The 26,913-nt window shown below is 48.7% G+C and overlaps 3 protein-coding genes and 1 long non-coding RNA gene across 7 annotated transcripts; 1 reads left to right on the top strand and 3 right to left on the bottom strand.

Moving 5' to 3' along the window:
• Positions 1 to 4,312: 4,312 nt before the first annotated feature.
• Positions 4,313 to 8,376, top strand: LOC131424272 (uncharacterized). Its single transcript, XR_009227018.1, has 2 exons — positions 4,313 to 5,033; positions 6,642 to 8,376. It is a non-coding gene; the product is annotated as an uncharacterized LOC131424272 (long non-coding RNA).
• A 494-nt stretch (positions 8,377 to 8,870) lies between these two features.
• Positions 8,871 to 12,223, bottom strand: Hoxd8 (homeobox D8). 4 transcript variants are annotated; one of them, XM_046447191.2, is made up of 3 exons: positions 11,852 to 12,223; positions 10,650 to 11,704; positions 8,871 to 10,299 (listed from the first exon to the last, which is right to left on the bottom strand). In XM_046447191.2, the coding sequence occupies exons 2-3, from the start codon at positions 11,212 to 11,214 to the stop codon at positions 10,004 to 10,006; spliced, it is 861 nt and encodes a 286-aa protein (XP_046303147.1). In that variant the 5' UTR covers positions 11,215 to 11,704; positions 11,852 to 12,223; the 3' UTR covers positions 8,871 to 10,003. The 4 variants fall into 4 exon arrangements, with proteins under 4 accessions (XP_046303147.1, XP_046303149.1, XP_046303148.1 ...); XM_046447193.2 differs by lacking the exon at positions 11,852 to 12,223 and having other exon boundaries at positions 8,871 to 10,078; positions 10,157 to 10,299; positions 10,650 to 11,802; XM_046447192.2 differs by lacking the exon at positions 11,852 to 12,223 and having other exon boundaries at positions 8,871 to 10,296; positions 10,650 to 11,797.
• Positions 12,224 to 16,757: 4,534 nt separating this feature from the next.
• On the bottom strand, positions 16,758 to 20,398 carry Hoxd9 (homeobox D9). The gene is made up of 2 exons (XM_046447189.2): positions 18,054 to 20,398; positions 16,758 to 17,709 (listed from the first exon to the last, which is right to left on the bottom strand). Exons 1-2 carry the CDS (start codon positions 18,847 to 18,849, stop codon positions 17,468 to 17,470), a joined length of 1,038 nt encoding a protein of 345 aa, XP_046303145.1. The 5' UTR covers positions 18,850 to 20,398; the 3' UTR covers positions 16,758 to 17,467.
• Positions 20,399 to 21,849: 1,451 nt separating this feature from the next.
• Positions 21,850 to 25,234, bottom strand: Hoxd10 (homeobox D10). The gene is made up of 2 exons (XM_046447188.2): positions 24,287 to 25,234; positions 21,850 to 22,851 (listed from the first exon to the last, which is right to left on the bottom strand). The coding sequence occupies exons 1-2, from the start codon at positions 25,029 to 25,031 to the stop codon at positions 22,574 to 22,576; spliced, it is 1,023 nt and encodes a 340-aa protein (XP_046303144.1). The 5' UTR covers positions 25,032 to 25,234; the 3' UTR covers positions 21,850 to 22,573.
• Between the last annotated feature and the right edge of the window lie 1,679 nt (positions 25,235 to 26,913).

Below are 26,913 nucleotides of genomic sequence, written 5' to 3'. Positions count from 1 at the left end.
CAGCCTTTGTGGTAGTCAATGTAAAAAAAAAAAAAAAAACAATCACAGATGGAGCCTCAGGATCTCTGGGAGATGCCTAGTTGTAGAGACAGACAATTAATACAGCTTCAGAAGAACAAAGAACCAAGCAGGGGAGACACTTGACCAGTGGTTCTTAAACATAAGTGTGTATCTAATTTGTTCTGGGGTGGGGCGTTTTAAAACTGCAGGTCCCTGGGTACCATATCTGGACATTCTGATTCAGGTAGTCTGGGAGGGGACTGAGAAATCTTCAGTGAAATCATTGCCCTAGAGTAGGGAGAGAAGGGGGCAAAAGTCTGCTTTGCTAGGAGACTAGGTCATCAGTGGGGTTGATCAGAGCCAGTTGTTAAAGTTGGGTGTTAACTTCTGGTGCAAGAAATGCCTGTAGAGCCCACCAAAGGCCTGAAATGAGCCAAATGGTGGGTAAAGGGTGTATGCAGGGTGTTGAGAAGATTAGAAATACACATGTGTAGTTCTCAAGTCATGAAATAAATGGGTTTTGCCCAGGAGTTCTTAAAGCCTGTTAGGAGTCACAGGATCCAGGCCTGGTTCTAAGTGAGCAGGGGCGAATCCCATCAGCTTGTTGTAGGAGGCTCTGCACAAAGTGCTTTTTGAAGGCACCAGGAATCTGAGGTAGGGCAAATGACAGGATAAGCAGCTAGAGGTAGTCTGGCTGGAAACCAATGGGCTGGGAGCAGCTTGCCCCATCATAGGATGCTATTTGATGGTTCCTAGGAGCACAGCTTACAGAAATCGCGCCCCCTCCGGGAAGGCGGAGAAAACGAGGTGGTCCAATATCCTAGCACTGGCTTTAAGGCTCTTGGGGCCTCGGAGCTGCCTCCTCTGCTTGTCAGAAGAAGAGACCCCTGAATATGGGCAAAGCATCTCGGACTTTCGTCCAAGGCTCAATGCACTTTGCTCGCAGAGGCGGAGAGCTGGGAGAGGGAGGGGCTGCTCACGTGTCCTCTTCTTCCCCCCCACACCGCCCAGTCAGCTCCCGCCGGGGGCATCAGCCGCGTCACCGCAGCCCGCGAGACGCTTGTCCTACAGCGCCTCCTCCTGGACAAGGTGCTAGACAGCAGAGCAGAGAGACAGGCAGCCCCGGAAACCCCAGTTCTGAGGCTTCGTCCAGCCGGTGGAGGTCTCCCAGCACCAGAGGCTCGTCCTCTAAGGTCCCCGAGGGCTGTCTCTCACCACCCCACCCCCCAGCACAGAAAACAAGCCCGTGGCCCAGAAGTGCGCATCCCGCATTAATTAGACGAGCCCAGGCAGAAAATCCGTCCAGTTTGTCTGTTTATTTATTTATTTACTTGACTGCTCTCCGCTGAGCCGCTCTCCCCACCCCAGCCCTCGAACGTGCTGTGCTGGCGTAACAAGATCCGGGAATGGTCTGCCTGAAAGATTGGCCTTAAGTTTGGCGGTTTTGAACAAGCGCCAAGAGGAAAGGCCTCTTCCCAAAGCAGACGCACCAGGCTGAAAAAAACGAAATCTATACACTTCCCCGAGGGTCAAATATATCTATGTCTATAGCTGTAGAAATACTTAAAAAAAAAAAAAAAAAAAAGATCGTCTCCATGGGCTACTAACTGGTATTTGCAGCCTGTTTCTAAAAATACAGATTTAAATCGGGGTGGGGGGGTGGTAAATCACGATTGAAAATAATGTAGCGAGGCAAAACTGTGGCTATATTTAGACGGAAGGCTGGAATAAAGGAATGGAGAGTAGCGAATCCTGAGGGAAGGGGTAATGGAGAGATCCGGTTGTATCTTCCTGCCAGGAGTCCACTGGCCCCCTCCCCCCACCCATGCCGCACTGGTTGAATCCCTGGGCTGGGCTATTTCACTGCACATGCGCCAGACTAGCACGCGTGGTCGACGTTGCGGGGCACTGAGCTGTGCCTGCTGCGTGCCCTGCGGAGTGCGGTATTCGGCACCACCCTCTACTCCTGCGCCTGGCTGCAAAGGGGCTTCGAAGCCCCATCTGGAAAAGGCAGGAAATGTACTTTTCTTTTTCAGGAAAACCTGTACTAAAAAGCCTCAACCATTCCGATTTGCAAGCCCTGTACCACCAAACCAACAAAATCGTATTGTTGTCAATGATAACTCTGTGTTGTCATTCGGATCTGAAATTTCGTATCTAGGGCACTTCTTCCCCTTAGTCGTCCATCAAGACGGGGAAAACCACCTTATGTTCAGAGAACACAACTTTTCCCTCTTTCTGCAAAAGTATCAAGTCTAAGGGACCAATCCCTAAAAAGACTATATCTGTTTACATAATTTCCCAAAACATGGCCCTAAATTGGATTTAAATTGGAATCTGAGTTCTTGGTAGCTTCTCCCCAGCTTCCGGTGCCCCCCACAATCCCTGCCTGGTCGCCGCACTGCGGCGAGGCCGTAAATACCTCTAACAGCTGCCTGCCAGCCCAGGGTGAAATACTGTCTTTGTTCCGATTTCTCCTGCCTCACGATTCAGAGAACAGAACTCTGGTGAAATATATTTGTTTGGAAAAATATCTGATGGGAAAACACAGTTGGTTTTCAGTTCTAATTCTTGGCCACATTTTTAAGAATGAGCTTGGCTCTTCTTCCTGGTCCTCCCAGAGATCACAAGCCGGACCACAGCCTGACCCAGAGACACACTGAGGCCCCGACAAGCTTACTGGCTTCCTAATCTATAAATGGACAAAGGTCTGGTCAAGGACGCTAGGAGTTACACTTCCTGGACTCTGAGCTCTTAGGGTACAAGGGTTTTTAAATTTCGTTTCATTTCAGTTGTTGTCGGTTTAACAGAGACAACAGGGCAATTTCGTCAGTGGCAACAACCCCAACTAGTTTCCTTGTGGACTAAATGGCCTGAGTTGAAATATAATTTGCATTATTCTTCTAGATACAATCAACCATATCTTTCAAATGAGCTCAGTGCTATTATGGGGCTTACAAAGAGCCCCTCAATCCTCTATATCTGCCCATGACATCACCCTCTGCTGCATAATCGAACCTGCAGACTACCTTGGTTTTTAGCAGCTTGAACTCACTGGGCCATGAACCTGGGGAAAAGTGTTTGAAGCTCTGAACCCACAGCTTGTTCATTAGAGCCACAATTCCACTCCTACCCCCACCCTTGCTCCAGCTGACCTCCAGTTCCTGGCCAGGCCTATGAATGAACCCTGCTCAAGTCTACTTTTCAATAGAGAACACTTTCTACAGATATCAAAGAATGATCTCAATATCATCAAACTGGTAAAGAAATGATTACAAAATACAGAAACTCCAAATTAAAAAATCACTTAAGAATTTATTATTTGTTGTTAGTGATCAGAGTTAGTGACTTAGGACAATCCTGCAGATGTCACTGACCACAAATTGTGGCCCGCCATTTTGAAAGGAACATAATCCCATAGCTAATACCTAAAAATATCTTTCTATAAATATGGCATATATTGTTCAGAAATGCTCTTCCAGCCAACACTGTTACACTGAAATATTTGGGGGAACAATAAGGATTTGCTATTAGGTGCTTTGGGGATGATACCCTGACATGCGCAGTTAGACCCCATGCGCAATGCGGCAGATTGTCTAAAGGTTTTCATATTTCACAACGTCTTCATGAAGGAATTAGGCAATAGGATTTGCAAACTGCATCCTCAAGTGCCATTCAAAATCTGTGAGGGAAAAGCAGTATAAAATTTTTCTACAACGTTTTTCCTCCCTAACAAATGTGTGGTTCAGTAGTTTTGAAGCAGAGAGGAAAATGTTACTATGTAATGTTGATTGGTAGGCAAAACCCCCAATACATTTACAAAGCCAAAAGACCTACTCTTTTCCTACTCTGGCAAAAGACAAAAACACCCGGTGTTTGAAGGTGTTTGAATTTACAGTGCTTTGCATTTCTGAAATGTCTGTTGGGTTTATCCTAAGATGTGCTCCAGTTTTTTTGACACTATTACTTCCCAAACCATGCATCCATTTTGTAGCATAAAATAATCCAAATTCATCTGACAGACTATCAGATTTGGAAGAAACCTATTTTGAGTTATTATTTTTTAAAAAATCCCCTGAGCACTAAAGAAATATTTAAAATTTTATCCCATACCCAAGGCCCAATAAACCTTAAACCCTAGAAATTAGCCAGCACCATTACCAAAGCCTCGATTAAAAAAAACAAGCACACTCTGAGTACACAGAATCCACCCCACCCCCATCCAAAGCTCTAACCCTCAAAAAACACCTGTCAGCCTCTCAGGTACCTCGGAACATAGACAAACCGCAAAACCAACCTCTTATTCTACAGGGTGCCTTTATTGACCCCCCACAATTCCAACAAAGCTAAAATATTCAGGAACCATCTTCACACCCTTCCTCCAAGGTCGGGATTGAGGGGCTCTTGATTTAGTCAGTGGGATCCTATCTGCTGCTGCCCATCTCTGGAGGAAACCAGACTTTCCCCCTTCGACTTCTGAGCCCAGCAGGTCCCCACCCGGGCCCCAAGGGACATCCTGGGGATGGATTAGAGGGCACGGGTGCATACAGTGACCCCTAGGTTCCAGGGATGTATAGGGGGCTGGGTTGGGCTCCTCGAACCGCGCTAGGCGGTTGGCACTTCGAGCTCTTCGCTGGCAGCTCTCGGGGCGCGGGGAAGGGGTGACTCTTACCCGGAGGCTGTCCAGCGGGAGCCGGCGGTCGGCCTGGGCGGCTGCTGTAATCCACTAAGCACAGCCTGGCTGCGCGCACTCTGGGCAGCAGGAACTGGCTCATGTTGGAGAAGAAACCGCGTCGGAACCGCGCGGCTAGTCACCCGGAGCAGGCCTGCTGCTGCCGGCAGGCGGTGTCAGCGCGGCGGGGGGCTCGGCGCCTGGGGCTCCTTCCGGGCTCCCCACCAGCTCCGGAGGCGGCCGCGGTGCGTCCGGAGCTAGCGGCCGTAGGGTCAGGCCCGGCGCCGGGCAGGAGCCGAGGCCGCAACGGACCCCGCAACCCCGCAGCCGCCGACTGGAGCCCACCTCTGCAGAGACAAAGGTTAGAAAAAGAGGGGGTGAGGCTCTGGGAAAGCAGAATGCGGGGGGAAATTCGCCTGGGAAATCAGGAAAAAGGCCGTGAAGGCGAGCGGCGCCTGCACATGACCAGCCGCAGCCAATGACGACCGCAAATAGGTCATAAAAAGGTCTATTACCAAGTTGTAAATTTTCTTCAAACAAAAAGGAATTTACTGCAATTCCTTGCGGATTTTGCACATACAGCTCGCAAGCGCCATGTTTTTTCCTCTTCCCCGTCTTTCTTTTTCTCGCTTTTTGCTGTCCTCTCCCTCCTTTCTCTCTCTCTCAGTCCCACTCCTCCAGTCCTTTTTTCCTCTTGTCTCCCAGGTCTGTTGGTCTTTCTCTCTTTCCTCTCCACCCTCTCTCTCTCTTTTCTCCCTCGCTCTCCGCCTCTCCTCTCTTCTTTTTCTAGGAACGTGTGTGTGTATTTAATTTGGCTTAAAACCTCTGTGCCTTTGGCTGCCCCTGTTGGAAATGGTTGGCTCAGGTGCTAAGGAGGTCATTCCTCCAGCAAACCCCCAATGTCTTCCACTACCTTGATAACTTGGCTTCTCCTCCCTTCCCTTCATAAAAGGCTTGTCCAGAGGGGTAGCCAAGCACTTTCATTTTTACCCTCTTACCTAAGGCAAGCAAACCCCAGTGATCTTGCCCAGAAAATCTGGGCTCTGCAGACCAAGAAAGCACAATCTCCCCTCCCACTCCTCTCCAATATAAATTCAGATCTTCCATTTGCTGGGGATTTCTTTGGTAGAAGAATTACCAACCAGTCCAATAGCTGAAATGGTTTTAAGTACTTGTCAACCTCTCTAAAACAAGTTTGGGCATCCACTGTTTGGTCAGTGTCTCTGTATAAACATCCTCCTAGACAGTCTTGGGTTACAAGTAATCATTTGGGATCCCCTCTGAGAGCAATTCTCATTTCTGTGAAATTTAATCCTAGCTCCTCTTTTTCTCCTTGAACCCCAAATATTTGCCCATTGAAAAGTCTATTCAATGCAGTTGTGAAGAGGAGGGCTCCTTTCTCCTTTTCCTGTTCAGAAAAGGAGTGACTCCCCAAAACCAGTCAAAAATAACAATTGTTTTTCCTCAAAGGCAGGTGTCACATCTTTGCACTTTTCATAGAACTCTGCCTGAAAGTAAATGTCCTCAGCTGGCCTCCAGTATTCCCCTCATGGGCATGGTCATCCAGGTTTCAGTACGTGCCTGAAAAAGGTTATCTCCCCCACCACCCCGCCAGCATATTGCCAATCTTTTCCTTAAAGATAGCCTTTATGGACTACTAACAATATTTGTATTTTGTATTGGTTATGTGTGTTTAAGTTCTCTACTAGTACCATCTTCACACTAAGTACCTCAGTGAATGTAGACTTCAGCAGGAAATGGCACACCATCCTCTGGAATAGGCAATTTGTAACCTATGAGGAAATTCAGATGACCTTGGATGTTTTTTATTAAAGGACTTCTGTTGCCATTTGTCAGCAAAAGTCATATTCTTTCTAGAAAAGCCAGTGGGTCCTAATTTTGCTAAAGGGAACCACAGAAGCAGACAAGCGTTCATTCAAATATTCTCTCTTCCCCTTCCCACCCCCAGATGCCCAAGGACTCAGAAAATACCTTGGAAGTAGAAGACAAAAGATTGAATGTGAAATGGCAACACCTTCTGCATTGAAGACTAAAAAATGTTTTATTACACAAGGAGTTGGAGCAAGTTGTTGGGCCCTCTCAAGTCTAGAACACTTTCTACTGATCTATACACATGAACTGAGGAAAGAGTATTGAATTCTAAAAATTTTCTGAGAAATAATCTCGATAATCAATTTGTCTTTTTATTTTCTCCCCTTTTACCCAAATAAAGCAGAGCTTCATGACCCTCCTTTTCAACTTGGGGAACGAGGACTGGGAAGAGACTCTTGGCACTGAATGGCAGCCATATTTGCTTTTTCCCCTTCTGTGCAGAAGTAAGCAATGCATTGATCTTTGTGGAACCTTACAAAATGGCATCCCTGAACTGTCTTTTCTCTAGACTGAGACCTACATCCTCTTTTGTGTTTCTCATTCTTGCAAGTACAAAGCCTAATTCACTTGGAAAGCTTAGCTTTTTCATTGTTAACATTGGAGGGTCCTATTTTTTCTTACAGACTTAGGCAGATTGCTGCAGCTCCGGGCAGAAAAGCACTGCCTGGATTTGCAAAGGGTTCTCTGAAGGTTTATGCAAATTTTTGCAGCAAAAAATGTTTGTTTGTTGCTACAAAGCTTGAATGTTTACCGATCTGAGCCAATTAGAAAGGCAACTTGGGTGCTCGTCACTGTTCCTCTGTCTATATGAGATACCATGATGGAGGGGTGGAGATGTCTAGCCATTATAAGAGAAGGTGTCGAATATGTGTGATGTGTAACTCCTCAAGGTCTTTATTTGGAGACAAACCTATGTGTTTCCTAACTACAGAAGAAAATACATATACCTACGTTCATAACTAACACTTTCTCCATGTGTATAATCTATGTGTATGTACAAACTCACTTCTCAAATGTATCAGTTATTGAAATGAAGTCATTTTCTGTATATGAGCTATGATCATGGTGTAGGGGACCAGCAGGGTCAGAAGGTTCATTTCCAGATCAGCACAGAATGCCAAGGAAGGGACATTTTTACCTTCCCTTCACCTTTCCACGTCTACCCATGCACTAGGTCCCTCACCTAATAAAGCGACTTGCTCAAATCTATAGTTCTAAAAGTGATATTTGGGGAGCATTTTTGAGTGGGAGATCAAGTTTTGCTAATATACAGAAGACTCCCTTAAACCAACTAGAGTTTAGATAAGCACAGATCTTTGGATAGTTTATGCTTGGGGCTGCTCCCCAGCCATGCCATCAGCCCTAGGCATCCTTCTCTGTAATAGCCAATATTTCAGGCAGCAGCACACAATGCAAAACATTCTCAAATCCAGCATGTGCATTTGCAGCTGTCTCCTCTCATCCAAGTGTTTTAGCCTTGGCCACCCATGATTTAAAACTGTCTTTCCTGGATTAAAGAGCCTCTTCCCAGGGTGGAAAGCCAGGTAGGTGGTGCTTCATCTCTGACCTGGCCAATACCAATATTTCTCTAGTTAGTGGAACAGCAGAAAGATGCCTGGCAATACCTAAGGGAGCAGGCAAGACTGGCCCCAAACTAAAGATCATCTTTTCTTACCTGTGCAATAAAAACCACTCTGGAAATTAAAATGTGTCTCTAATCTATTCCCAGCACCATGTACAAACACACAAATGTGCCTCTTTAAAAATAAATGGCTAAAATAAAAAGAGCTTTTCAACATCTATCTAATAAACATGCTTTCCATTTTGGGGGAAAAAACAATCCTTTTCTTATATTTCTTCCCTCTCCCTTCCTACATTCCCCCCACCCCTGTAAAATGGCAGCTGCAAGAGCAGGCTCCAATGGGAAATGGATACCTTGTTAATAACAGATGCCAAAACCCAGCATCAATGGGAATCAGGGGAATTAAGCTGTGGCATAACCTGGACTCTGGGTTGTCCCCTACCGGGCCTACAATTTGAGTACTTTTCGGAAGTTCAAAGCTTTCATAACATCTTAGCAGGATTACCAGCAAGATGAAACACAGATAATATAGCCAGCTCTCTTGACTACAAGAGCATCCCCCATCCCAGCTTTCTTTTTTTTTTTTTTTTTAAGCATGGGAAGTGTTACCCCCAACCCTTTCTTATCAGACAGAAGCCTTGAGCAAGTTGCTGCCTTATAAGGGCACTGGCTATTGTATGTAATTCAGTAAAAGGAACATTTGCGGCGCTCAAAGACATTAGCTCTAGAGAGATTCATTTCTTTATTAAGGAGCTAGCTATGTTCTGGAGCGGTTGTTTACACTCGAGTTTTCTGCATTTGCTCTCAGGGTTTGTTTCAAATATGTGAGGCCATAGTTCTCCTGAAGAACAGCAGAGGACCATACCATCTGAGATGCCCATAGCAAATTGGCTTAAAAGGAGCATGCGAACAGAGCGAAGGAAATACAAATAAATATAGCACGTACTCAAACAGAATCACAGTGGTGGCCCTAGTGTAGAAACCAAGCAATTTCAGGCGATTACAAGTGAGGTTCAAAATGAAAGCAAGGCGACTTGCCAGAGTGAAAGGTTAATGAGTGAAAATGTTATAAATGGTTTTTCAAGTATTAATTCACTCTAGATTATTTAATTGCCATAATTTGTATGGACTATAGAAAAATGATTAAATGTCAATTGTGACGTCCTGAAACTTTTGTCACTGGCCCAACATTTTCCCAAAGTTCAAGGAAGCTGCCAGAGCCTGGACCACACATTATACTCTTTAGCTAACATGTGCTTTTCAAATATTTGGCCCAGACTTTTCCCTGATATATTACATCAACAAAATACTCAGAGAAACCTTTAACTACTTTAGAAGTAAACAAAAGGCACCTGAACCATTCATTATAAAAGCATAAAGAAAAACATAAATAATACATTTTAATCAAATAATATAAAAATTCTTCAGGCATAATTTTTTTAAATTAATACTTAATTTACTCACCATAAAGAAAAGATTTAAGTTGTTCAAGTGCACTTGTTTGATTAATAAAGCATTTCATATTCAATTATTTAGTGCTAATAATTAGGAAGTTTACGTTGTTGAGACAAATCACCAGTTCAGACATTAGAAACTACCATTATAAAAATATAGCTACAAGGTCAGTATCAAATTACCCTTTCATAGGACAGCCCAGGTATTGCTTCTATGCAACACTAGAAAATTTGTTTAAACACCCAAATCCCTCTCAAAGCGCAGAAACCTCAAGAGCAGTGACATGAAGGTAGCTTGAAACACAGGTAAGGTCCTTTCCAAAAAAAGAAAATAGGTGGTGTCCACCAGCATATGTTGACCATTAGTTTTAATAGTCTGTGGTAAAATTTTAAAGGTAGAAGTTAATTTGTCGGGCCTTCAGCTCTGTCTTCCTCCAGCTCTTGGACTTCCTTTTTAGTTTCCCCGTCCTTCACCTCCTGCCGGGAAACGGGAAATTTGTCCTTGTTGTTCTCCTTTTTCCATTTCATTCTCCTATTCTGAAACCAGATTTTTACCTGTCTCTCAGTGAGGGCTAGGGCGTGGGAAACCTCAATTCTTCTCTTCCTGGTCAGATAAGGGTTAAAAAGGAATTCCTTTTCCAGCTCTAGGGTTTGGAAGCGACTGTAGGTTTGTCTTCCTCTTCGTCTACCAGGAGCTGCTGGTTAAAACAAAAAGGTGGAAATCAACGTTTAAAAAACTGCAATGGTGTCTCTGCAAGTTGCTGGAGGTTTCTGAAATGGGTCTAACGGGTGAAATATACAGAGTGCTCTTCAGCTCTGTATATACAGGGTGTTGCAGGCAAGAGAAGCAGAGACAAGGTCTTCACAACTATTTTGTCCCTATCATCTTTACTTTTAAAAAAACCTTATTACTTTATGAATGAGAGCCACCGCGGCTAAACAAGAAAGAAAAGGAGCGGGAGAGGGAGAGGAAAGGGGAGTTTTAAAGCTAGAACGTGAGATGAAAGCAGATTTCTCCCCTTAAAAAAAAAAAAAAAGGCATCCCAACCTTGTGGTCTCATCCAGGGAAACATTTGAGAAGGAGACGAGCTCTGATTTAAGTGGTCTGGGTCCTCGCCAATATTACCACTGGACGATTTACAGTCAGGATATTGTACCAGCTCGGCCTCTTGCTGGGTCGTAAAAATCGGCTGTCTCCGTAAGTTATCGTATCCGTAAAACTTCGCGGGCTCCCCGTGACAGGCAATCCCGCCGCAGGGGGGAGGCGGCGGCGGAGGCGGAGGATGCGGAGGAGGAGGTGGGGCGGCCTGGTAGGCAGCGGCCGGGCTGCCCCCGCCCGGGTGGAAGTAATCCTGGCCCGGACCCCGGCCGCCCCCACCGCCGCACCCAGGCCCCGTGGGCGGCGGGGACTGGTGCGGGTGCGCGTGCGCCTGCGGGGGCGCGTGCGGGAAGCCCGCGGCGCTGTTGCCATAGAGCTGCAGGGCGGCGGCGGCGGCGTGGCGGCCGCCGACCTCGGGCGCGAAGTGACAGTCGTAGTAAGTGGGATTGATGGCCTCGCCCGCCGCTGCCGCCTTGTACTTAGAGTACAGCGGGTTCACGAAGTACGAACTCATCCGGGCGGCGGCGGCCGAGGACCGACGTAGGACGGCACCAGCGGGCGGCGTGGAGCAGTCGGGGAGCGCGCCTGGGCTCGGCCGCAGTGCCGCGGGGGCCTCTGGGGCGGCCGCTCGCGCCGCTGTGGCCGCCGGACTACGTCGCTACTGCCGCCCGCCCGCCCTGTGCGCGTCGCCTCAGAGGCCCAACAGCCCGGGTGCTCGGCTACTGGGCATTCATGCCCTGCTGGGGCGCCGCCGCCTCGGCCTTGCGCCGCCTCCCTCGCGGGTCGCGGGGCCTGGCCCAGCCCCCGCGCGCCGCCGCCTTCCCAGCCTCTCCTGGCGCGCACCGGCTCGGCTGCAATATAATCGCCGACGCCCTGGATGACCTGCCCCGCTGCCTCCACTGTTTCCTCTCAGGCACCAGGCGGCCCTAGCGCACTGGGACAAGAAAAAAGTGCGCCCGGCCTGCGGGAATACTCTTTTTTTGCTTCAGTTTACAAGTCCTGCTCTGGAGGGAAAAGTGGGGGGGAAAAAAAAAGAAAGAAACCTTTGCCCGTTGCTACCTCTCCCCTCGCCCCCCCGGGTCCCCCCTCCCGCCGGTCTCGCCGCCGCCGCCGCCGCCGCCCCGGTGCGCGCCGGCGAGGCATTTTCGTACCCCACCACTGCGAGGAGAGGTAGCGAGATGGGGGCGAGATAAGCGCGCGGAGGGATCCACGCGAAGGCGAGGCGAACCGAATGTCCGACGGGACGCCTCACTCCATCCCCGAGATGCCTCCGCCAGCCTTAAAGGGGGCCCATAAAGCCGCACTGCCAAGGGCTCGCAGTGCCCCGGGGCCGAGAGGACGCCTGCCTTGGCCCGCTGAGAGGGGGCGCGGCAGAACCTTAGACTTGGGGAGGCAGGGAGGACACTCCCAGGAGGCTGCAGAGCAAATGACTCCCTCCTAGAGCCCCTGGAACAGCCCTATGAAGACTGGCCATGAGTTTTGCATTTCTGAACACGGGGAACTTGGACCAGCAAAGTTGACAGACCGGACCGTGCATTTGGTTGGGTCTAAATAGTTTGATTAAAGGTCATAAGTATGGTCCCAACTCTTGGCGTTATCAAACGAATCAAAGTCCTTTCCAACAGAAAGGGCCTTGTGGAAACGAGAGGTACATTTACAATTGACGCACTGCATACCTGGCTGAGGCTTCTAGGTTAATTGATATTTAATGAAAATCATGCCCATGAATATAGTTTCCATCATTTCACCCTTGATAGACGTCAGTATTAGGAACCAGGGAGACTGTAGAATGTGGGAAGAGGGGCATTAGCACTGCTGAGGGAGTAAATAGAGGAGCGGACAGAAATGTTTCTAGCCGAGAAAGAGGACTCACGCTGGGGTGGGTGGCATTTCCTAGGTCAGGACTTGAGACTCCCAGGTCTTAGCCCCCATGCCTGCGCGAGCAAACCTGAAAAGACTGTCCCCCGGCTGGCGCACCGGGAACCGACACTCGCGAGTCCCCCTTGGAGCCTCAAGACTGGCATTCGGATCGCGCTGGTTCTAGGCTGCTGCGGGCGGCCCGGTGTTCTGCTAACTATTCTAGTTAATTCACCTAACCTGTGAGATAAGCTGTGTGAGAGTGGGCTCGGAGGCTTATCTTAAAGTTGCTAATTTTTCCCGAAAGAAAAGGAAGAAAAAAAGTTAAGCCTAGTTTGTGATTAAAGAGGAGGAGAAGCAGCCAGAGTTATGTATGGATTGTTGAGTATGAATCGGTAAAATATTCCTGATTTTAGCAGCTCCCTCCCGAGTTGCTTGGCATTACACCACCAACCTTCTCTCCACGCTTCTTCTCTCTTCTCCCGTTTTAATAAATGTAAAACATTTAATAAATGCCATTTAATAAGTGTTCCAGTAAATGTAATGGTTCTCCGCTGAGTATTTTTTTTCTCTTCTACTCAGCCTTTTTCGTGAGTTCCTTGGATGCTGAGCCTCTTTCCCTTCTAGGTAACCCAGTGTTGAGAGGGCTTGAGACCCACTGGCCTTGGGAACAGACCTCAAAGACACGCCCAGCCCACCAAGGACGATCTGGTTTAAGCTACAACACACCACGCCGGCTTTCCACACCAAATGTAATGCCTAAAAAACCCAAATGGCTTCGAAGTCGCAGCAGGCCAGTGATTTCAATTATCCTGGCATTCCTTGTGAGTTGGCCCAGCTTGTGTGATTGGGAATCCTGAGGGTCGGTCCATCGGACTGAATATCATTTTTACAAACGGAAAAAATTAAGGTTGAAATGGAAAGGCACAGAAAAATAATATTGTCTGACCCAACTATTTCTACAAGGAATGGCTGGAAATGGTGAGGTTACACAGATTGTTAATGGATCTGGAAATAAAGCCCTGCTTTATTGAAATTTTAGTAAAGAAGGCTGAAGACTTGTTTTAGGGGTGACAGGGGGGTAAGATAATATATAAAAAAATTTTTTTTGTTTTCCTTTTGTTATTGCCAAGCATCACCAGATAGCTTTCTTTGAATTCAGAGGGGAAGGAACTGGTTCTAACAGTTAAGGGTTTATACTTCTATTTTGCAAATATCCAATTAAAAGATTATTTTCAATAAAAACTGTAATGGTAACTCTGTAATGGTGCCTTTTTATTTCACTATTCGGAGTGTGTGTGTGTGTGTGTGTGTGTGCGCACGCCCTTGCATGCTATGTGCCCGCTGGTGTTTGAACCCTGATAAATGAATGGGTTTGGGAATGGAGTTGGGAACAAATAGAAGAGATAACCCAAATCTCTATGTCATAAGACACTTTTTAGAACTGTGTGATTCATGGGGTGGGGCTGGGAAAACAACACTACTAAATGCATTTCTACACATTCCGGCCTAATTTAGAAAATATTAAAATACAATTTTCTCTTTGGACAAAACACATTTTTTAAAATTTTCATATATAATCATTTTGTTTATAATCTGAATAGAAAAAGAGCAAAATTAGCTTCGTAAATAAAGATCTATGCTGTTACACGTTTTCGTTTTGATAGAATGAATTGATTTAGCATAGCGTTTTGGAGTTTCGCTGTACCAAAGTCCAAATTTTCCGAAATCCTGGCTGAGCCAAATTTTATGCCTGGAAAAAACTGATGGACAAGTTAGCAGTGCACATTATTTGTTTTTGGTTAAATTTATCTTAATTTGGAATTAAAAATAAGATTGTAATTATTTTTAATCAAAACCTTTCTCCACCGCAACTACAGCTTTATGAGATCAGAAAATGGAGCAACAGCGCTCTCTAGTGGCCAAATGCCAATCGCGCGGACCGAGTTCAACTTCGTTTTTATTTCTCTCAAACCAATTCTAGTCTTGTTCATTAGTTTGACTGGGGTTTGGACCACTGACACAATAATGCTTCTCTATTTGATTGTCAACAAGTCGACAGAGCCTCTTCAAAGCTGAGAATAATTTTATTTGTGCTCCCAAGAGCTTATAGTAGTGTCTTTGCCAAAAGCTTCCAGCACTTTTGTTGGATACTTTAGGTCCACATTCTGTAATAGCCCAGCTGTGCCTTTTAGCACAATTATAGGACAGGCTAGATTTAACAAAACTCAACTTTTAAAATATCAGTTTTCGAGAAGCTTTATTTTCCCTCAAAGGAACCAAGCACTTCAACAACTAAGGAAGTATGGAAGTCAGGAATTGTATTTTTTCTTTTAAAGCTGTTGCTTTTAGCATGAGATAATAAACATTTCTATTTTAACTTTCTAAATTTGATGATCTGGGCCCATTTAGTTGGGCAATTTGGGAGGAGTGAGGCCAAATTGAAAGTTTTTTTGCTGGATTTCTGAATGGCTGTCTGGAAAGTCCCTTTTGGGCTTGTGTTCCTTTGAAATTCTATGGACAGTAATGGGATTTTAAACTTTTATAACAAAAGTTACCGACAGAGCCAAATTGACTAAACATTCCACTTGATTTTTTTTTTTTTAAAGCCCAAACTATTAAATCAGCTTAGGTGTTTCCTGATAGGTTAATCTTTTTTTCTGTCTCATTTTAAAAAATGCGTTCTGCAAGTTCAGGTGTAATGGTTGTATTTTTGATAAGTGAATATATTTCAATATTTTTGCTGTGAAGTTTGGAATGAAGGGCCATATATGTTTTTGTAAAGAGGCATGTAACTTCATCTTTTCCCACAGACTATATTTCTGGAGACTCTTTTCTGAGTAAATGACCCAAGCTCACTAACCTTCCTACTCTCAAGTAACAGGGTGTTGTAGTGTTTTGCTTTGTTTGGTTTTGGGTTTTTTTTTTTTTTTTTTAAGAACCAGCTAGAGTGTGGCCACAGTCAAAATATTATAAAGAGCCAGTCGCCTTAAGCTACTTCTAATGCTCAGCCCATTTTAAAAACCAGAAACACATCACCTTCTTCTTCCTATCTCTCGTTTTTATTTCCTATGTGCTCACACCTCACTCGGGGGCTCCCTAGCCCCTGCCTTCTCGGTTCAACACAGTCTTGTTTATATTTTATTGTCCAGATTTTAAGACCCAGTTTTGTCTGCATTTTTCCTTTCCTCTCACAAACATCAAAATGAGATGGTTTCAAAGCGAAGCGCCTGGCCTGTCGTAAACTCATTACCTCCAGACGTCTCGCCGGCTCGATGGCTTTATGACACCTTGGCTCTTCCTGTTTTCAAAGAGCTCTAGGTATCGGGCTGGCTGCAGGGGTGGGGGGTACACAGCACCTCCGCCAGATCTGGGCCTTGGCTTTCTGTCCCAGCCCCCCTCTGCTTTCTCTTCGAGTCCCCTTTTTCATCAGGATCCCCAAGATCTCTGCCACCGCCCCCGCCTTCCGCTCAGCCCAGGCCGCCCGGCGCCGCCGCCTCCTCTAGGGCCTGCAAAGACTATGCTCCGCCTGAACCCTCGCTTACAATGACCTTCATTTTAGCCTCTGAATGCGGACCTTAGAGGGCCAATCTGGGGGCTAAACATACACAGAAGCTGGGTGGAGGGAAGGGGGCGGCGGAATGAGGGTGGCCGAGAGTTGTTCCTTGACCATTTTGATCCGCTAAGGTCACTTTGGGGATCCTGTGGGGAGGGGCGAAAGCTCACAGCTTAACCAGCTTGGACCTCCCGGAGCCAGCTAGCCCCGCTGAGCTGGGAGAGTAGCTCCAGAGCGCAGAGTTGGCCTTTCTCTTTTGGAGACCGGGGTTGGCGGCTGGGGCTCCATGGGTTGAGGCAGGCGTGGGGTGGGTTATGTCAAAGCCTTAGTAAAAGTGTGGTTGGTTCCTGGGGTCTGCCGGCTCCCCCAGACGTTGCTGCGGTGCTGACAACTGGGCCCAGAGCACAGAGTTCATTGAAATGCTAGCACCAAGATGAGGGAGGCGCCAAGACTCCCTCAGGGGCTGCACTCCAGGCCAGGTCAGCCCACACAAAGGAAGTTCAGAGGAACATCAGAGAAACCTGCCAGTTGGAAGGGCCCCGATTATTAAGCAATGTCTCCCAAGAATAGAGGCAAAGTCTGGTAAGGGTGATATTTTTGTAGAGTCAGAGAAGTGACACAATGTTCAGGACCAGCGTCTGGGCTCCATTTGATCAGGTTAGCATTTATTGGTAGGAAGCATTAACATTTACAACTGGTCCTCGAGCAGGAACCCTGAGGGCCACAAACCAAAGCAGCTCACGTGAGCCCAGCCTTCCCAGAAAGAGTAACTGCTCCAAAACATTAAGAACAGACCCCCACCCACCCACCCGAGGCCCCAGGCTTCTTCCTAGGCCTCACTCGAAGTCTCAGCCCGCGGGGTCCCTGTTGAAAGTGGGCTTTCAAAACCCGGTGGGTGACCGAACCACTCAGGCTTAGGCCTGGGCGAGCAGCTGGGGTATGCACAGTGTCTTCCTCTGCCTTCAGCTTCTCGGATTGGGGCGCGCTTGGTCCGGTTTGGTGAGGCTCCCGGAGCTAAACTACAGCACTTTTCAGAAACATGGGGCACATTAACACATTGAGAGGGCTCCTCAAGCCAGCGTGCACTCACAAAATATAGCATTTCCTAAGGAACCGATGAAGCAGGAAAGGGAGGGAGTGGAATAGATGAAACCCCAAAGCCACTTGGTTTCTCCAACACAGAAGCGAGCAAATACAGAGTTCCCCAAATACCTCACAGAGACCAACCACACAGTCACTTCTACCAAGGGGGAGAAAAAAAAAAAGTCTGAGTCGCTGCAGAGTTTCTGGAAATCAAGCACCCACAAAGATAAACTCCGTTGCCTTTGAGAGCTGCTGCCGGTACCGAGCTGGGTCAGTCTCCTTTGGGGCATTTCTCCTTGCTCATCTTTTTCATTTTCATTCTACGGTTCTGGAACCAGATTTTGACCTGTCTCTCTGTGAGGTTCAGAATCCTGGCCACCTCGTAGCGCCGGTCCCGGGTGAGGTACATGTTGAAGAGGAATTCCTTCTCTAGTTCAAGCGTCTGGTATTTGGTGTAGGGACAGCGCTTTTTCCGGGTGGAGCGAGCGTGGATCCAGTTCGCTGCGGGGTTGTCTACGAAGAGGGGGGTTTACAGAGGAGAGCGAGGGGCGGAGGGGAGGCAGGGAGAGACGACAGGGTGGGGAAGAGAGGTCGTTAAATTAATTTCACCAAGGATGGCCGCTTTTCACAACTTGGGGGGAATTATCATAAAAAGCCTTAATGCTCGCGCTGTTTACCGTACAAACCGCGCGCCCAGGGTAGGTGGTTATGGGAAGCTTTTTTATGGATGCGTGTTGCTCGCCTAGGCATGGGTAGGCGTCTAGACGTTTTTATAGGTTAGTAAAACTATCAGTTTTGCACATTCGAGCCTTACAGGTTTCAGCAATAAATCAGAGGGCAATTTCTTTTGCACTTACTTGGGTCAAGTTGCTGCTGCGGCGGCTGCGGATGCTGCTTCTCCTCCTCCTTCAGCGGGCAGCCGGGGCTCGGGTGATCACTGCAAGCCGAGGGCTCCGACGAGCCGCCTGCCCCGGGCCCGGACCGGATCCCCGCCCCGGGCCCGGTTCCCCCCGCCGCCGCTGCAGCCTTGTCCCTCAGGAACGAGTTGCACGAGAAATCGGTGCCGCCGCTCCCCTGGGACTCCCGGGCCGCAGAGCACTCAGTCCGTTTGGAGGAGGAGGACGAGGAAGTGGAGGAGGAGGAGGTGGAGGCTGCGACTGGGGCCGGGGCCGCTCCGGTTTCAGGCTTAATCCCGTAGTGGCGCCCGTTGGCTGGGCCACCGGGGCCAGGACTGGGACCAGGGCCCGGGGCGCCGCCTCCGCCACCGCCACCGCCACCACCACTGCCCGCGCCACCAGGGAAGCCGGGCAGTGGCTCCATCCAGGAGCGCACGTAGCGGCCAGGCTCGGAGGCAGCGGCAGCGGCGGCCAGGGGCGGCGGGGGCACGTACGGGTGATACAGGCCGCTCATCGCCGCCGCCGCCGGGGGCTGGGCGGGCACCGCGGACCACGAGGCAGAGAACACGGCCGATTTGGGGGCAAAACTACACGAGGCGAACTCGGCGGCAGACGCTGCCGGGCTGTCGGCCACACCTGCAGGCCGGCCCTGCGCGCCTGGCCCCGGTGGCCCGAAGCGTGCCGCGAACACCTCGTCGCCCTCATGGCCTATGAGGGAGTCCACGTAGTAGTTGCTGAGGGTGCCACTGGAGGACATTTTGAGGCGCCGTGCGCTCCCACCCAAGGTTACACTGCCCGCCGCCGAGCCGCTCCCCGCCGGCTCCGGAGCCGCCGACTAGTTCGCAGGCTGCAGCCTCCACCATTGGTCGCGCGGCCCACGTGATCATATTTACCAATACCGGGAGTAAATCAGTCCGCTAAACTGGGGGCTGCTGTGATTTTAAAAAAAAAAAAAATCATCATCAACATAAGCGCGATAATTAGAGTCCGTAGGCCCAGGTATAGGAGCCCGCTCGGCGTGGCCCGGCCCGACTCGGCCCGGCCAGCCCGGCGGTGGCTGGGACCACAGGCCCATCAGCGGCCGGAGGAGGCGCTGGGGACTATTTGTTCATCTCCTTTTGCCACTCTGGGTCCTGCAGTCTCGACCAGGGCTCTGGCTCTCCAGCTCCTGGGCTCAGAGCCGCGGGTCGCGCGTCCACAGGCTCACCTAGCACTTAGCCAGAACCTTGAGCAGCCGGAGGCAGGCGGGCCTTTAAGGGCGGCCCCCTGGCGCCCAAGGGGAGTTTTCTCCCCTCGTTTCTCTCGCTACCTAAACCCACCCCTCCCCACACATACATACATACACACACACACACACACATACACACACACGCTCTCTCACAGCTTGTCGTGTTGTTTAAAACAGGTGGAAGACCTCTGTAATGATATTATGCCTTTCAATAAAAATTTTATGAGGTGTATTTGATTATAGATTAATGTGTCCCTAATAAAACGGACGGATGGAGCAGCTCGGAGCGCCCCCTCCCCCTACCACATTCACACACGCCCGCGCAGCCACACACAGCCTCGACGTGAGGCTAGGCACACGCCGAGGCCGGAGGGGAGAGTCGAGGCGGCCTGGCTCGTGGACAGGCCCAGCCAGGCTCAGCGTCGGCGGTGGCCGTGTTGGGGATTTCTGTCAGCCCTCGGAAGGGCCAGCGAGCCGTGGAGTCTACAGCGCAAACAGTGTCGGTCAGGGTCCGTGTCTTCTCCCCGGCTGCTGAAGAGGCCCTGAAAGAAAACACGCGACAGAGGGAAGAACCCAAATGCCAGTTCGGGCCGGCCCCCACCAGCTGCCCTGTCCGGGCTTCAGTGAGGCCTGTGGGAACCGCGTCTCCCAGGTCAAGGTTGTTTTGCGCCTTTCTAAGAGGCCTCCAAGTAGATTCCCGAAATACGTGGAGAAAAAAAAAAAAAAAATCCAAAGGGACAGATCCTTGGGCCACTCCTTTCCCAATTCTTTTTCTTGCTTCCAGAGGTAAAGCTGGGCAGCCTTGAATCTGAGGGAGATGCCCATTGTCACTCCCAAATCCATGGTACAAAGCCTCTGAAGCCTGGCCGGTAGCCGAGACAAAAGCGGCCTGAGTGTCGCCGCCGGCCTGAGGGCATATTACTCGCTCTACAAGTTGCCCAGCACCTTTGAGGACTCCCAGCCCACCTCCAACCCCGGAAAGAAAGGGGGTAAATAGCTACTTGTGGTCTGATTGATTGCCTTTGCCAATGGCTTTCTGATTTTGTTTCAGAGGGAATGCCCTTTCCTGTAACATGGAAAGGTTTTCCTCCCTGACATGGTCCCCAATCAACAACTAAAGGCGCTCCCCACATCGCTGGGAGAAATGGGGAAGTTAAAAGTACACTCCATCTTTTGCCCAACCAATGTAAATCCGGGAAAATCTATTCCAGTGTTCCCAATCTAGCATGGATACAGATCCCTCCTCCTCCCATCCTTAGGAAATGATGCCTCTAAAGGATTCTGTCTGGGAACTTGGGATGGTTCCTGGTCTGGGGGAGGAAGTTTAAAACTGAATAAATACTGAGTGTCCCAAAGCCTCCCTGGCTGAGGACTCTGAGTCTCAGAGCTCCTAAATAGATTGTTCTTAAGGGGGAAAAGGGAGGGGGATGAAAAGGACCCGTTTTCTGAAACTCCATTAAGCTATTGGAGGTCCTCTGAAATTGCAGCCAGTACCTGGAGCAACGAATTTTCTGTCAAATTTCCCCCATAATGTTTCTCCTCCCTTTTCCCTGGCAGGACTAGATAAATCTGGGTTCCATGATATGGATTCTGCAGATGCTAGTGGGAATTTCCCAAGCCATGCCTGTAAAAGGAATATTGGACTTCATGGAAAGTCATGTTCACTTGCATATTCTTTCAGTCATTTTTTTCTATACCTTCTTGCTTTTTATAGTAGTTACAACTGCATTTTGTAATTAAATACTAAGAGGTTTGGCTAGAGAGAATCTTTTCATTTCTTCCTTTAAAATTTTTCATATGAGCCACTAAAAGGTAATGACTGAGCATAAAATCCTTCTACAAGGAAAGCAAAGCAACATGTGCTGGGAAAACTCATCCATCCTTCCCTTTCACTGGGGCCTGGCTGTCTTGCACTTGAGATAGGGGTGGGGTTGTGCAAAAGGGAGAAAATTGGATGCCATGCAATGCTAAGCTGTTGTTTGTCCTTGCTTCTGTAATGGAGGCCCGGTAGTTTCCAGGTGGACAAGACTAGTTTCAACCTAGCCCCTGAGGATGACTTCCCAGCCAGAAATCACCAAGATCTCCCTGAAAGCATTAAAAATAACACAACCAAAACCCACAGAAAAAAATCTCTCTCTCTCTCTCTCTCTCTCTCTCTCTCTCTCACACACACACACACACACACACACACACACACACAGGCAGCTAAGAGGAAAAAGCAACTTGTGGCACAAGCTTACTTACCAGGCTCAGGCTAGAGGAAGCTCACACCCTTTGAGAGTGGAATTATATTCTATAGTTGGGGACTGGGAGAGGAGAAAGGACTCTCTTTTCTCATTTATGAAAAATGCAAACCCAGGCGATTATCACTCTTCTTCTCCCACCACTGTCCAATTCTAGCACCATCTCCTGCTCCCGTCACTTCCCCCACCCTACTGCCCTAAAAGCAGTTTAACCAGAAGAGAACCTCCCCAAAGGCTTTCATTTCCACCATAATATTTTTCCATTTCAGAAAGCAGAAGGAGCAAACTTGTTTCCAGAATTTATTGCATTATACATGCTACCAGAACATGCACAGAAAGGACAGGTTGCTGTTGTACTTCTACCAAACCACAGATGCACCACAAGGGAAAGGCTACAAGGCATAAGTTGTCAATATTCCATCTCACCAAGGACAACTGCTAAATTCATTTGTGAAAAGATACATTGTAATGTGCTTTTTAAGTCCCCTCCCCCCAAAGCTTGTGGGTTTTCTTAATCTTTCTTAAATATATATATATATGTGTGTAATTTAAAAAGTACTGGATGTTTTCAAAATGTCATTAGTTCATGATTAACCACACACAGAGAACTTTTGTGTTAGAAAAAAAAACATGAAAAAGGTCACATTGCTGGATGGATGGATGGATGGATGGATGGTTAGATGGATGCTCTACAGTTCCAATAAGTTAAGACCCAAATGAAAATGTGCAGTAATAGTTACCCTGCATTATGATGAAAAAATAATAAATTACACGTGGTAAGTTTTTTTAATATATATATATATATATATATATATACTCAGGGATTACAGATCACTTGCAGCACGAACAGAATGACCCCAAAGTCACATTCTAGCAGGAAAACAAAACAAAACAAAAACAAAAAAAACAAAGAGCAATGAAGGTTTTGTTTCCACCTTCCCAGTCCTCCAGCACTGGGCTCTGGAACGCGGTGCCCCTCTCTGATCCTGGCCTCCCACCGGCCCTCCGACCTAAGAAAAGGTGAGGTTGGCGGTCAGTTCTCGGATCCGGTTCTCTCGGCTCATCTTCTTGAGTTTCATTCGGCGGTTTTGAAACCAAATCTTGACCTGCCTGTCGGTGAGGTTAACGCTCTTACTGATCTCTAGGCGGCGCTCGCGGGTGAGGTACATATTGAACAAGAACTCTTTTTCTAATTCCAGCGTTTGGTGCTTAGTGTAAGGGCACCTCTTCTTTCTGCCACTCTTTGCAGTAAGCCAATTGCTGGTTGGAGTATCAGACTTGATTTCCTCTAACAAAATTAAAGGGAGAAGAAAAAAAATCAAGAAGTTTTTTTTTTTTTTCTTTCTCTCAGTCTGTTCAAATATACCCTTGGCCATGACCTGCTGGCAGGCAGGCTGCTTTGGGCAACCCTGGTATTAAACATTACTCCAGAGATGGACCCTGGAAGGGATTTTAAATGGATGCCAAATTTCAAACTAAATGCCCAAAGTGACATGGGAAGACAGTCTGCATCAGTGGGGTCTCTCTCTCTCTCTCTCTCTCTCTCTCTCTCTCTCTCTCTCTCTCTCCCTCTCCCTCTCCCTCTCCCCTCCCTCTCCCACACATGCAAGCACACGCGCAACTTTCTGACTCAAACAAAACATTAGTATAAAAGTAAACTTTTCTGTACCTCCTAGTGACATTCTCAGTGGTCAGCTCATGACAGAGCAGGAATGGAAGAAGCCATAGCCTAGACAAACCTTCCAACCCCATTGCTTCCTCAGGTCCCCAGATCTGTTGCTTCTTCTCCTACCTACCCTAGGCAGGCAGGGAGCTCCATAGCCAGGTTTATAGGTGCCTAGTCTCTAAAGATAAATGAGGAAGCAAGGATATCTTCTCTACTCTGCCTGAGTATTGTTGCATTTACCCCAGAATTTCCTGAATTCTCATGCCTTCTTGCTCCAACACAAAAGCATTCCCCCAGAAATGTAACCTGCATTGTGGCCCACCTCTGGGCACTGGGAGAGAGGCTCAGGGGATAGGGTTCCTTCTCAAAAATCCAGATCCCTGGTTCTTTGCCCTAGTCCAACCCTAAGGCTGGCCCTGGGAAGTGGGCAATGCGGTTCTGTTCTCCCCCCATGTGCCTTTGCCCTCTTTGTAGACGGATTGCAAAGCCTGCGGCACTTTTCCCAGACAAAGCCAAGGTTATGCAGCCCGGCAAAGGCAGGAATCCCTGATTCCCCCACTCAAGCACCAAGCAGTCCAGCCATCTCGTTACCCTAACAGACCCCAAGCTCGCAGGATGCGGGGTATATACACTTGAACACGAACACGGTGCCTTGGGCCACCTTAAAATAATCATTTGGGTGCAAGGCAAAACTGAGATTCCAAATATGAGCTGGAGAAAAGAGGTACTGGGGCCCTGTTTACGAGCTGCAGGTCTCCTTTGCCTCTTTTGTTGCGTTTCAGGTCTAGCTAAGGAAAAATAAACCCGGCAAGCCTTTCCTCTGCCCAGGCGCCATCAGCGTGGGGCCAAGACCGGCGGGGAGGGCCAGGCAGCGGGAGAGAAGCAGGGACCATCTCAAAGCTGAGATCTCCCTTCTGCAAGCCGGGCGGGAGCAGCACCTGCAAGTCGGGCAACCGACTCCGCTGCCTGGGCTCCGCGCTGGGCACCCAAGCGCTCCCTCTCCGCTGGGTTTCCAGACTGCGCGCCCCGCTGGGGTGGCAACTCTGTTCATACCGACCTTTGCTTTCCTTCTCCTGCACTTCGGGACTGGACACGGAGACCTCAGCCAGGCAGCTCCTCTCTTCGGGAAGGCCGCCTTTGGCCTCAGGGCTCTCCACCTGGGAGACTTTGGTGGGCTCCTGGCCGCTCACGTTTTCATTCATCTTCTTTTCCATCTGCAGCTGGGCAGCGGAGAGCTGCGGCTTGGCCGCGCCACGAGGGTTGAGCTGGAGCATGACAGTGGAGCTGCCTTCGGGGCTGTTATTGTACTCTTGGGTTTTCCCGGTGGCGTAGGTCTGACTCAGTCTAAAATATCCAGGGACAGGAACCTCGGGGTTCTCAACGGGACAGGACTCGGGGACCAGCCTCTGGTACGAAGGGACCTCGGCAGAAATGAGTTTGTTGCGCTTATCAGAATACATGCAGCAATTGGATTCTTCTTTAATGTTGGTGGTGAAAGAGCAAGTGGGGACTTGCTGTGTAACAGGTTGCTCTATTCGACAAGATCTGTTCGGGTCTGTCCAACTGTCTACTTGAGGTATATAAGGATGCACATTCATACCCATATTTTGGTGGTTCACTTCTCTTTTGGCCAGAGACGGGAGCAGTCCACAGGTTTGCATTCCATAGGTCCCCATGTCTGCGCTAGGTGGTGGCATGTACATGCTGGCGCTGCTCGAATAAAAACTGTCACTCCTGCAGGCACTGATCAAGGAATCTACTAAAAAAGTATTAGCAGCAGGAGAGCTGTTGGGAAAGGACATTTTGGGGAGGAATTTGAAGAAGAGAGATTGTGTCCTTTGTAGGCTGACATCTCTAGGAAAACATTCCCCGTGTAATTGTGGATGCCTCTGCCGACCACATGACAACCAAGCCAATGAGATTTGAAAATGGCCTTGAGCCGCAGCCTCCTCGCAGGTCACGTGCTCCAGAGCCAGGCCGGCCGGCCGCGTAAGCACGGACAACAGCGACATCTACTACGCGCCTGCGATAGTGCGCGCTAGAGACGACTGGCCCAGAGCTCTCCGCCGCCCGCTCTCCTCCCCGCCTCCCCGCAGCTCGTTCCGTCTGCCTGCCCCACTCGCGTCCACCGCCTCAGCCACCCGGCTCCGCCGGCGGAAGGAAAGGCTCTGTCGGAAGGACCTCGGGGAGGACACGCGCGGGGAGGGAAGCTGGATCTCTGTGGCGCCTGCACACAGAGGCATATTCCAGCGCACACACCCAGGCAGAAACGCGCCCAAAAGGGCCGGGTCCGGGGCAGACGGTTGGGGCCCGGGCTGATTAATTTAGTGCCGGGCAACCCGGGAAGGTGAATCATATTACCCTGATCCTGAGACATCCCACTCCAGGGGTCCAAAGGAAAGATCCCGCGTGCAAAGGTGCGGCCAACGTGTCCCTGGAAGCGGAGGCGAAAAGGGCCGCGAGGGCCGAGAGGCCACGCAGCTGGCCGACTCCGGAGCCCCAAGGATGAGCCCGGCCCAGCGTCGTCCTCTCCCTCGGCCTTCCCGCCCCAGCTCTGAGCCCCTCCGCGCCCCTGCGAGCTACTGGAGCCTTTGGTTCTCAGAGGAACCACACCCTGACCTTTGAAGGGCCGGGCCGCTGGGAGCTTTCAGCCTGAAGACAGTCCCTGGCCAGCCGTTCTCTATCGGGAAAGCGTCCCTCGGGCTCCCAGCGGGAGAACTAAACGGAGATTTCCTTCCTCACACACCCTGATAATAGAAGGCAGAGAGGAAGGGAGGGAGAAAGAAAATAATTTTCTAAAGGAAATAGGAAAACTCTGACCCTCAGACTCCAGAAGTTTTAGAAAACTGACTGGGCCAGGCAGGAGAGAGAGAAATGCAAAGGTGTCATTTGGTTTTTCTGCAAAGAAAAATACGTTTTCCTTTTATGGATTTTGTAAAAGCATTGGTTTCTGACAAGCGCAAGGTACAAAAGGTTGTGGAATTTATTAATACATATTAAGAAGAATCAGGGCGATCAATAAAATTCTCATCTACATTCTTGAGCTACTTGGTAATTTTCTTGCTTCTGAAGGTTTTTAAAGAGTTATACCCGCTGTTGCCACACACGGGAAGATATTTTATTAACAAATCAATCGAGACTTTGTAAAGGATAAGATTAATAGTTAAGATTTAGCATAATGGCGTTCGCTTTATGAATTATTGAAAATTATACTATTGATTTTTCCCCTTCACTACTAACCAAGAAGGTCAATTTTTGTTTTAACGCAAATCGTCAAATATTTAAAGCTATACTTTTGTGTCAAAAGTTGAGTTCTATAGTTTGGGACAATCCTTAAAATTATTTGACAAGATTTTGATTGGATAAGAGGGGGAACAGATGGGGGAATCTGTCCTCTGTTTCCTCTGGTGAGGGAAAGTTCTATAAAGAGGATATGGTCTGGAGTTGTGGTCTAGCTCATTAAGGAACAACCACCGACCACTACCAGCATGGAAATTCAGAGTTTTATGAGAAACTTGAACAACTTCCTCCCTCCTCTGGTTGCAGGCGGGTGAGCCGCCCAGCGGAAGCCCTGGCCTCCGACAGCAGCAGGGAGCTTTAACCTTGATTTCCAAAGACTTTCCTTAGGTGAGGGGCCCTGCCAGCACAAGGGAGTCATCCTTCCACCTTCCGGATCCCCTTCTG

Source organism: Marmota monax, unplaced genomic scaffold, assembly GCF_021218885.2.
Source record: "Marmota monax isolate L192 unplaced genomic scaffold, Marmota_monax_Labrador192_F-V1.1 WCK01_AAM20220418_F8-fsc00007, whole genome shotgun sequence".
NCBI lineage: Eukaryota > Metazoa > Chordata > Mammalia > Rodentia > Sciuridae > Marmota > Marmota monax.
This window is presented reverse-complemented; position numbering and strand designations above follow the sequence as displayed.